This window comes from Mustelus asterias, chromosome 21 (genome assembly GCF_964213995.1).
Source record: "Mustelus asterias chromosome 21, sMusAst1.hap1.1, whole genome shotgun sequence".
Classification (NCBI taxonomy): Eukaryota; Metazoa; Chordata; class Chondrichthyes; order Carcharhiniformes; family Triakidae; genus Mustelus; species Mustelus asterias.
In genome coordinates, this window is record NC_135821.1 from 69,924,260 (window position 1) to 69,936,352 (window position 12,093).

The following is a 12,093-nucleotide window of genomic DNA, read 5'->3' on the forward strand; positions in this document are numbered from 1 at the left end:
CGGAGAGTCCGAGGAACATAGGAATTAGGAGTAGAAGTGGGCAAATTTAGCCCTTCGAGCCTGCTCCGCCATTCAATCAGATCATGGCTGATCGCTCCCTGGTCTCAAATCCACCTCCCCACCTGTTCCCCATATCCCTTTATCCGTTTTTTTCTTAGAAATATATCTGTCTCCTTCTTGAAACCATTCAATGATTCAGACTCCACCGCGCGATGGGGCAGCAAGTTCCACAAATTCACCACCCTCTGCGAGAAGTAGTTCCTCCTCATCTCGGTTTTAAATCTACCGCCTCTCGACCTATACCTGTGACCTCTTGTTCTAGATTGACCCACAAGAGGAAACATTTGGTCTACATTTACTTTATCAACCCCTTTTAAAATTTTTATATACCTCAATCAGATCCCTTCTCATCCTTCTAAACTCCAGTGAGTTCAAGCTCAAACTGTTTAATCTCTCCTCATATGTCAACCCTTTCATTCCCAGAACCTCCTCTGAACTGCCTCCAATGCCGCAACATCCTTTCTTATTTGAGGAACAGAGAGATCTTGGGGTCCATATCCACAGATCTCTAAAGGTTGCCACGCAAGTAGATAGAGCTGTGAAGAAGGCCTATAGTGTGTTAGCTTTTATTAACAGGGGGTTGGAGTTTAAGAGCCATGGGGTTATGCTGCAACTGTACAGGACCTTGGTGAGACCACATTTGGAATATTGTGTGCAGTTCTGGTCACCTCACTATAAGAAGGATGTGGAAGCGCTGGAAAGAGTGCAGAGGAGATTTACCAGGATGCTGCCTGGTTTGGAGGGTAGGTCTTATGAGGAAAGGTTGAGGGAGCTAGGGCTGTTCTCTCTGGAGCGGAGGAGGCTGAGGGGAGACTTAATAGAGGTTTATAAAATGACGAAGGGGATAGATAGAGTGAACGTTCAAAGACTATTTCCTCGGGTGGATGGAGCTATTACAAGGGGGCATAACTATAGGGTTCATGGTGGGAGATATAGGAAGGATATCAGAGGAAGGTTCTTTACGCAGAGAGTGGTTGGGGTGTGGAATGGACTGCCTGCAGTGATAGTGGAGTCAGACACTTTAGGAACATTTAAGCAGTTATTGGATAGGCACATGGAGCACACCAGGATGATAGGGAGTGGGATAGCTTGATCTTGGTTTCAGATAAAGCTCGGCACAACATCGTGGGCCAAAGGGCCTGTTCTGTGCTGTACTGTTCTATGTTTTATTCTATGTTCTAACTGGACACACTATTCCAGATGTGGCCTCACCAACACTTCTCTGCTTTTATACTCCAGTTCCTTTGCAATAAGGAACTCCTCGGGGGAGGCGATGGCCTCGTGGTACTTTCGCTAGACTGTTAATCCAGAAACTCAGCTAATGTTCTGGGGACCCAGGTTCGAATCCCACCACGGCAGATGGTGGAATTTGGATTCAATAAAAAAAATCTGTAATTAAGAATCTACTGATGACCATGAAACTATTGTCGATTGTCAGAAAAACCCATGTGGTTCACTAATGTCCTTTAGGGAAGGAAATCTGCTGTCCTTACCTGGTCTGGCCTACATGTAACTCCAGAGCCACCGCAATGTGGTTGACTCTCAACTGCCCTTGGGCAACTAGGGATGGGTAATAAATGCTGGCCAGCCAGCGATGCCCATGTTCCATGAATGAACAAAAAAAATGCCAACATCCCTTTTGCCTTTTTTTATTACATGCTGCACCTGCATACTGATTTTCTGTTATTCGTGAACACAGACACCCAGATCCCTCTGCCTGGACACATCTTGAATCTGCTTTCCATTTAGGTAATAATTTGCCTTTCTATTTTTTTCTGCCAAAATGGACAACCTCACACTTATTCACATTAAATTCCATCTGCCAAATTTTGGCCCATTCTCCTAGCCTATCTATATCCATCTGTAGAATCTTTATATCCTCTTCACTGCCAGCTTTTCCACCTATTTTAGTATCATCTGCAATTTTGCTATGTTACACTCTGTCCCTGCTTGCAGATCATTGACATAGATTGTAAACAGTTGAGGTCTGAGGACTGACCCCTGTGGCACCCCGTTAGTTACGTTTCACCAGCCAGAGAAGGACCCATTTATCCTGACCCTCTGCTTTCTGTCAGTCAGACAATCCTCAATCCAATCCACTACTCTACCCCCAATCCCCTGCGATCTTACCTTCTGGGCCAGTCTTTTATGTGGCACCTTGTCAAGCGTCTTCTGGAAATCCAGATATATCACATCCATAGGTTCCCCCCTATCCACCTTGCTGGTTATGCCCTCAAAGAGCTCAAGCAAGTTTGTCAAGCATGACTTACCCTTTATAAAACCATGCTGATGATGGTGGATTGACCTTATGATTCATAAACATAGACATAATCAATGCAGACTCGATGGACTGAATGGCCTCCTTCTGTACTGTAGGGATTCTATGATAACAAAATGTCCTGATGGCAGTTTTCCAAGAAGGAATAATATCCAGAACAGGATGCAGCGGTTGGTGGGAGGGAGGGAGTGAGTGCACAGTCTAGGCGGCAGGTTCTGAGGAGGCTTTCAAAGGTGGAAGAGGAAAGGGATATCAGAGAATCCAAGCTTCAGTTGCCGGTTCTGCCTCCAATGGTGAAGTAGAAGGAAGAGGAGACATGGAGCAGACCATGGTTCAGAATAACCTGAAGACCTCTCCCAAGATGTGGCAAAGTCATGAAAGCATTTGTGAAGACTGATTCTGTTCAATATTCCCAGTGAACCCCTGTGTTGAACACATTGCCCCAGAGGGAGGTCACATTAGCACAGTTGGATGGACGGCTGATTCAGTGATGCAGAGTGGTGCCCACAGTGTGGGTTCAAGGGATATAGATAGTCTAAGTGAGTGGGCAAGGGTCTGGCAGATGGAGTACAATGTTGGTAAATGTGAGGTCATCCATTTTGGTAGAAGTAACAGCATGCTGCTGTGCAGAGGGACCTGGGTGTCCTTATGCATGAATCACAAAATGTTGGTTTGCAGGAGCAGTAGGTAATTAAGAAGGCAAATGGAATTTTATCCTTCATTGCTGGAGGGATGGAGTTTAAAAACAGCGAGGTTCTGTTGCAGCTGTATAAGGTGCTGGTGAGGCCACACCTGGAGTACTGTGTACAGTTTTGGTCTCCTTACCTGAGAATGGACATACTGGCACTGGAGGGAGTACAGAGGAGATTCACTAGGTTGATTCCGGAGTTGAGAGGTTTGGCTTATGAGGAGAGACTGAGTAGACTGGGGCTATACTCATTGGAATTCAGAAGAATGAGGGGAGATCTTATAGAGACATATAAGATTATGAAGGGAATAGATAAGATAGAAGCAGGGAAGTTGTTTCCACTGGCAGGTGAAACTAGAACTAGGGGTCATGGCCTCAAAATAAGGGGGAGCAGATTTAGGACTGAGCTGAGGAGGAACTTCTTCACACAAAGGATTGTGAATCTGTGGAATTCCCTGCCCAGTTGAGGCTACCTCATTGAATATTTTTAAGGCAAGGATAGATAAATTTTTGAACAGTAAAGGAATTAAGGGTTATGGTGAGTGGGCGGGTATGTGGAGCTGAGTCCACGAAAAGATCAGCCACGATCTTATTGAATGGCGGAGCAGGCTCGAGGGATCAGATGGCTCCAAGTTCTTATGTTCAATTCCCATACTGGCTGAGGTTATTCATGAAGGCCCTGCCTTCTCAACCTTGCTCCTCACCTGAGGTGTGGTGATCCTCGGGTTAAAATCACCACCAGTCAACTCTCCCCCTCAAAGGGGAAAGCATCCTCTGGTTATCTGGGACTATGGTGAATTTACATTTTTGTACTCTCTCTCTCCTTGCCCCCATTACAAAGTGGCACATGTAAACTCTGCTAAGTTGTAAAAGAAACTTGACAATGCATTTGTATCTTTCAGATTCCTTTGTGGTTTATAAGGTAAACAGCAGTGGAACCTCTAAGGTGTCTCTAAATGGCAAAGGAATTTCTTGGTGGACGGACTACAATGTCAAATTCAATAACCCTAAATCAGACAATGGAACTGATCTCAAACAGGCATTTGAGGGTAAATTAACCTGTTTTCACTGAATGTTTCTACCAATTTTCATTTTTATAAAATCCTTTTTGAGGGATTAGAAGTAGAAATCATAGAATCCTACAGTGCAGAAAGAGGCCATTTGGCCCACTGAATCTGCACCGACAACAATCCCACCTGGACCCTATCCCCGTAGCCCCACGTGTTTACCCTGCTAATCCCCTAACACTAAGGGGCAATTTAGCATGGCCAATCAACCTAACCCGCACATCATTGGACTGTGTGAGGAAACCGGAGCACCCGGAGGAAACCCATGCAGACACGGAGAGAACGCGCTGACTCCGCACAGATAGTGACCCACGGCCGGAATTGAACCCGGGTTCTCGGTGCTGTGAGGCAGCAGTGCTAACCACTGTGCCACCGTGCCGCCCATAACTAATAATGGTGATTGGAGGTTTTTGGGACAGACAAACCTGGATCATTGCCCCAGGATCATTGGATTTTCCCTGTGGGCTTTAGAATCCCCTGCCTGACTCCAATGGGGATCAGCAATCTGCACTGTAAAGAGAACAGTATCTCTCTGTGATTTTCTTTCCCCTGATTTGTGCAATTAATGACCAAAGGGTCATTCCTCGTCTGATCCACTCCCTTGCTGTCCAGTTAATGACGGTGGGTAATTTCTGGAGTCCCCTGCCCAGTACTGACTTACAGGTGAGTGAGGAAGGGCACCTCAAAATGGAGGTGCCTTCTCCCCAACTTCTTCACATTTTAACATTGGGACGGCACGGTGGTTAGCACTGCTGCCTCACAGCGCCAGGGACTCGGGTTCGATTCCTGGCCTTGGGTCACTGTCCATGTGGAGTCTGCACATTTTCCCCATGTCTGCGTGGGTTCCCTCCGGGTGCTCTGGTTTCCTTGTACAGTCTGAAAGACGTGCTGGTTAGGGTGCATTGACTGTGTTAAATTCTCCCTCAATGTACCCGAACAGGCGCCGGAGTGTGGCGACTAGGGGATTTTCACAGTAACTTAATTGCACTGTTAATGTAAGTCTATTTGTGACACTAATAAAATAAACTTTAATAATAGCCTCTGAAGCTGGGCCCCCTCGGCCTTGAGGTCTGCCTGGAACGCTAGCTTCCTGATCTATTACCGGGAGGCCGTTTCCAGAGGTTGACTGAAAAATCCATTTGGCCTTCATTAACTGGCCTGAGTTGGCTGCTTGCCAGTTGCAGGCTGGTAGGCCTGCCATGCTCTACCCCATTCTTCTGCTGGGAGGATGGGCTGGGGTATAATTAGGGGAACCTGAAATTCCGTGCCTGCCCATCTCTATTCCTGCCCCAACATCCTTCTGCTGAAAATCAAGTTGAACCCCTCGAGTCCATTCTAACAAAGAAAGGTAGAATAGTCATGTTGTCCAACTGCTGAGGGTTTTGTGCTTTGATTTTTAATTAAAGTTTTTAAAAGTTTATTTAGTGTCACAAGTAGGCTTACATTAACACTGCAATGAAGTTACTGTGAAAATCCCCTCGTCGCCACACTCCGGCGCCTGTTCGGGTACACTGAGGGAGAATTTAGCATGGCCATTGCACCCTAACCAGCACCTCTTTCAGACTGTGGGAGCACCCGGAGGAAACCCACGCCGACACGGGGAGAACGTGCAAACTCCACGCAGACAGTGACCCAAGCCGGGAATCGAACCCGGGTCCCTGGAGCTTCTAACCACTGTGCCACTGCACCCCATGTATTCCTATGTATAATCAGTGCAAAGGCTTGTCCATACAGATCAGCAAGGTGTTTGTACCTGTGTGAATCTATAGTCGATTGCTCGCTCTGTATAATACAATAACTCGCTATGTAACCAATTGGCTCATGGTTGCATCCATCACAAAAGCATTTCAATCATGCTTCATTGGCTGTAAAGAGCTCGAGATGTCTGATGGTCGTGAAAAGTGCTATCTCTGTTCTTCCTTTCCTACTGGGGATTAAGTTTTGTTTTTGCAATATCATTGAGTAAAATTCTCATTAAAGTCATGGCCAGAATTATTGTCCTGTAAAATTGAGACAATGATATTGTTGCACAATAACTAGACTGGTCAGGAAGAGATTCCACTTAATTGTTAATAATTAATGTCATTTGCTTTTATCATTTTATTGATGTTGGATGACATTTATTTTCACTGTATTTTCTCTTTGGGCATCAATTCCTATACACTGAATTACAGGCACAGTGAAGCCTATCAATTGGCCCAGACCTGCCTACGAGCTGGACACAAACCCAGCAAACAATGGCTTCATTAACGAGGACTTCATTGTGTGGATGAGGGCTGCAGCCTTGCCGACATTTCGCAAACTTTATCGTCGTATTGATGGCGGCCTGCAGCCCGGAAATTATTCCGTGGAAATAAATTACAGTATCCTTGCATTTTTCATCAGGCAATGGTGGCAGGACTAGCATGACCAATATATTTAATACAATAAGCCTCCTTCTGCACTGTAGGGATTCTATGTGACCCATCGAGCCTGCACTGACAACAATCCCACCCAGGCTCTATCCCTGTAACCCCACATATTTAAAGTTTTATTTATTAGTGTCACAAGTAGGTTTTACATTAACACTGCAATGAAGTTACTGTGAAAATCCCCCAGTCGCCACACTCCTGTTCGGGTACACTGAGGGAGAATTTAGCACGGCCAACGCACCTAACCAGCACGTCTTTCGGAATGTGGGAGGAAACCGGAGTACCCGGAGGAAGCCCACGCAGACACTGGGAGAACGGCAAAGCATCAATGACTAAGCAAGGAAATTAAAGATAAAACTAATACAATAATGCAAAGGCCAGTGGCAGGCTAGAAGATTGGAAAATTTTGAAAGACAAAAGTTAAGAAGAAAAAAGATAAATTATGAAATAAAACTAATGCAATACATACAAAAGGATAGCAGAAGTTTAAGTATATAAAAGGGAAGCGAGTTGCTAAAATGAATATTGGTCCCTTGGAGGGTAAGACTAGAATGTTAATAGTTGGGAACACAGAAATGGCGGAGACACCATTGTTTTCATGGTGAAGGACACTAAAACCATCTCAATAATAACAGGTAATGCAGAGGTTATAGCAAGGGAGGGACTTAGAACAATCGCCATCGCTATGGTGAGCAGGCGGGTAAGCGGAGCTGAGTCCACGAAAAGATCAGCCATGATCTTATTGAATGGTGGAGCAGGCTTGAGGGGCCAGATGGACTACTCCTGCTCCTAGTTCTTATATTCTAAGGAAAAAGTACTGAGAAAACTATTGTGATTGAAGGCAGACCAGTCCCTAGGGCCTAATGGCCTACACCCTAGGATCTTAAAGGAAGGGACAGCAGAGATAGTTGATCCATTGGTTATAATTCCAAAATTCTCCGAATGCTAAAATAATGCCTTGTTCAAAAAGGGAGGGAGGCAGAGCGTAGGAAACTATAGGCTAGTTAGTTTAACATCTGTCATCAGGAAGTTAAAATCCATTATTAAGGAAGTAATAACAGGACATTTAGAAAGTACAAACACAATCCATCGGAGTCAGCATGGTTTTATGAAAGATAAATCATGTTTGACTAATTTACTCGAGATGTGACAAGTAAAGTTGATCATGGGGATCCTGTAGATGTAGTACAGCTGGACTTGGGCATTTAATAAGGTGCCACACAAAAGGTTAATACACAAGGTAAGATCACATGGGGGCAGGGGTAATTTATTAGCTTGTATTGGGGACTGGTTAGCCAACAGAAAGCAGAGAATTGGGATAAATGGGTCTTTTCTGGTTGGCAAGATGTAACTAGTGGGATGCCACAGGGTCTAATCCTTGGGCCCCAATTGTTTACAATCTATATGAATGACTTGGATTCAGTGATAAAAAGTACCATGGCCAAATTTGCAGATGACACTAAAACAGGTGGGATAGTAAATTGCAATGAGGAAATAAATAGGCCAAAAATTTGGCAGATGGAAGTTAACATGAATAAGTTTGAGGTTATCCATTTCGGTCGGGAAAACAGGTAGCTTATTATCTAAATGGAGGGAAACTTCAGAATGCTTCAATGCTGAGGGATTTGGGTGTCCTTGTGCAGAAATCTGGTCTGCTGGTGCGGCAGGTAGTAAGGACGGCAAATGGAATTATGGTATTTATTGCTAAAGGAATAGAATATAAAAGCAGGGAAGTGTTGCTGCAACTGTACAGGGCATTAGTCAGACCACACGTACAGTATTGAGACCACACCTGAAGTACTGTGTACAGGTTTTGTCCCTTACTTGAGGAGGGATGTTGATGCATTGGAGGCAGGTTCAGAGGAGGTTCACTGGATTGATTCCAGAGAGTCCCATCGTGGTAAACTGTGAAATTGATTTCAGTTTGTCAGCTGGCACCAGAATCTAACGATTAAATCTGCCAATTTTCTTGTGTTCTAAAAAGAAATATTTGAGTGATGGGAATCTGTTATCCTTTTCTAATCTAGTTTATAAATGACACCACTCTCACCCAACATGGCTGATTTTTTAAAATGCACTTTGAAGAAGCTTAGCCCACTAAGGTCTGCATTTGTTGCCCATCTCCAGTTGGCAATCAGCATCCCTCGCGTTTTAAGAGTGAATATATATTAAAATAGTTAACGTTGAAAGGTTCCTCCTCCATCAGCTCCAAGTTCCCCACAAGGCTTTTCTGACTTGGTTGTGTTTAGCTGTTCCTTCGTTGTTGCCGGGTCAAAATTATGGAACTTCCTACATTACATCGGGTGGATTGAGCTATTACAAGGGGGCATAACTATAGGGTTCGTGGTGGGAGATACAGGAAGGATATCAGAGGTAGGTTCTTTACGCAGAGAGTGGTTGGGGTGTGGAATGGACTGCCTGCAGTGATAGTGGAGTCAGACACTTTAGGAACATTTAAGCAGTTATTGGATAGGCACATGGAGCACACCAGGATGATAGGGAGTGGGATAGCTTGATCTTGGTTTCAGATAAAGCTCGGCACAACATCGTGGACCGAAGGGCCTGTTCTGTGCTGTACTGTTCTATGCTCTATTACAGCGGCGAGAGTACCTTGACTATACAGTCCATGGTGTTGGCCATCTTTGATCAAGGGCAATTGGGGATGGGCCATTGGTGCCCACATCTCATGTCTCTCTCTCTCTCTCACACTCACTCACTCACTCGCGATCTGGTATTGCTGAAGCCATGGATCTGTTCCTCCTTAACTCACTCTTTTCAGATTATCCAGTGTTGAGTTTCAATGGAAAGAAACGAATAACTTTCAGCACCATATCCTGGATGGGTGGGAGGAACCCATTCTTGGGGATTGCTTATCTTGTATGTGGTAGCGCCTGTATTGTTACAGGAATTGTAATGTTCGCAGTCTACATCAAGTACCAAGGACGGCACGTCTTCAAAGAGGACTAAGCCCAACATGCAATACTTGCTCCTTTCAACACGTGATTCTTGGTGGGTCATTTGTTTCAGAAACTGTCACTAGAAGTTAACGGTCCATTTACCACCTTAATCTTGGACCAAGCGCAGAATTTTACCCTTGCAATTGATGATTTTATTTTTCTATTGCTCTCTAAGTACAGCTCCAATGATATTTACACTTATTTTGAAATTCTTTTAATCTCTCGGATTTATGTCCACTTTATAATTGTGACAGTCAGGTGATTTAGTGTCTGGTTAATGAGAACGATTATTAGAATTGTCATCAGTCAGGTACCAATGGTCCCAACATTTGTACTTCTTTTGAAACCATTTCCCCCTATTTGGTGTTTTGTTTGGTTGCTTCAGTGGAATGCAATTCTACAGTTTTTTTTTCCTAGTCTCAACCTTCAATAGCCACAAAAAAGATAAATGGATCTATCATTTAATTGTTAATTTGATGAATGTGTGTTATGTTTTATGCTAATACTATGCCAGTCCCTTGTATCAGATTGGATGATGTGCTTTCTGTTAGTGGAGATACTCATTACAAACACCAAAACCAACTCTCTCACCCTGTCGGAATTTTTATTTGGAGAATTCCAGTGATAAAAGTTTAAAGTCCTTCATGTTTTTCTAGAAAATTGGAAGCCAACACGCCAGGAATTTATTCACCTGGGCCCAGCTTCATGATGTGGAGATGCCGACGTTGGACTGGGGTAAACACAGTAAGAGTTTTAACAACACCAGGTTAAAGTCCAACAGGTTTATTTGGTAGCAAATGCCATTAGCTTTCGGAGCGCTGCTCCTTCGTCAGATGGAGTGGATATCTGCTCTCAAACAGGGCATACAGAGACAAAAAAATCAAGTTACAGAATACTGATTAAAATGCAAATCTCTACAGCCAACCAGGTCTTAAAGATACAGACAATGTGAGTGGAGGGAGCATTAAGCACAGGTTAAAGAAATGTGTATTGTCTCCAGACAGGACAGCCAGTGAGATTCTGCAAGTCCAGGAAGCAAGCTGTGGGGGTTACCGATAGTGTGACATAAACCCAAGGTCCCGGTTTAGGCCGTCCTCATGTGTGCGGAACTTGGCTATCAGTTTCTGCTTAGCGACTCTGCGCTGTCGTGTGTCGTGAAGGCCGCCTTGGAGAACGCTTACCCGAAGATCAGAGGCTGAATGCCCGTGACCGCTGAAGTGCTCCCCAACAGGAAGAGAACAGTCTTGCCTGGTGATTGTCGAGCGGTGTTCATTCATCCGTTGTCGTAGCGTCTGCATGGTTTCCCCAATGTACCATGCCTCGGGACATCCTTTCCTGCAGCGTATCAGGTAGACAACGTTGGCCGAGTTGCAAGGGTATGTAGAGTGTATCTGGTGGATGGTGTTCTCACGTGAGATGATGGCATCCGTGTCGATGATCCGGCGCGTCTTGCAGAGGTTGCTGTGGCAGGGTTGTGTGGTGTCGTGGTTACTGTTCTCCTGAAGGCTGGGTAGTTTGCTGCGGACAATGGTCTGTTTGAGGTTGTGCGGTTGTTTGAAGGCAAGAAGTGGGGGGTGTGGGGATGGCCTTGGCGAGATGTTCGTCTTCATCAATGACATGTTGAAGGCTCCGGAGGAGATGCCACAGCTTCTCCGCTCCGGGGAAGTACTGGACGACGAAGGGTACTCTATCCACCGTGTCCCGTGTTTGTCTTCTGAGGTCGGTGCGGTTTTTCACTGTGGCGCGTCGGAATTGTCGATTGATGAGTCGAGCGCCATATCCTGTTCGTATGAGGGCATCTTTCAGCGTCTGGAGGTGTCTGTTGCGATCCTCCTCATCCGAGCAGATCCTGTGTATACGGAGGGCTGTGTAGTCGGAGGGCTCAGCGCAGAGTCGCTGAGCAGAAACGGATAGCCAAGTTCCACACACATGAGGACGGCCTAAACAGGGATGTTGGGTTTATGTCACACTATCAGTAACCCCCACAGCTTGCCTCCTGGACTTGCAGAATCTCACTGGCTGTCCTGTCTGGAGACAATACACATTTCTTTAACCTGTGCTTAATGCTCCCTCCACTCACATTGTCTGTATCTTTAAGACCTGGTTGGCTGTAGAGATTTGCATTTTAATCAGTATTCTGTAACTTGATTTTGTGTCTCTGTATGCATTGTTTGAGAGCAGATATCCACTCCATCTGACGAAGGAGCAGCGCTCCGAAAGCTAATGGCATTTGCTACCAAATAAACCTGTTGGACTTTAACCTGGTGTTGTTAAAACTCTTACCCAGCTTCATTACCAGAGCCTTTCCAATAGATTGAAGTCCAACTAACTCATTCCACCAGCTATATATCCCCAACACTATACAAATTCTGCTGCCTAACCCATGCCTTGCCTTGTAGGCCGGATCAAAACGTTGTTGTATAAACAGTAACATGCTGGAAACACTCAGCTGCCCAGGCAGTATGGGTGGAGCGAGAAGCTGGCTTGTTTCAGGCTTGTGAACCTTTCCCTCAGAACTGAGGAAAGTTCGAAATGGAGGAGGAAGAAAAAAACTGAAGGAAACGTCTGCGGTGGGGGAGGGAGCAGGGGAGATTAAATGACAAAAGGATTCGTGGCAAGTAAAGAAACAAAA

General features: G+C 45.0%; 1 protein-coding gene across 1 annotated transcript in view; it reads left to right on the forward strand.

Moving 5' to 3' along the window:
* The window catches only part of tmem30b (transmembrane protein 30B), a 29,312-nt gene extending 19,041 nt beyond the window's left edge, over nt 1-10,271 (forward strand). The window contains exons 6-8 of the mRNA XM_078238172.1: nt 3,929-4,075; nt 6,268-6,456; nt 9,284-10,271. Coding sequence (XP_078094298.1) covers nt 3,929-4,075; nt 6,268-6,456; nt 9,284-9,471 — 524 coding nt within the window. The 3' untranslated portion in view covers nt 9,472-10,271. The remainder of the gene's footprint in view (nt 1-3,928; nt 4,076-6,267; nt 6,457-9,283) is intronic.
* The last annotated feature ends 1,822 nt before the right edge of the window (nt 10,272-12,093 follow it).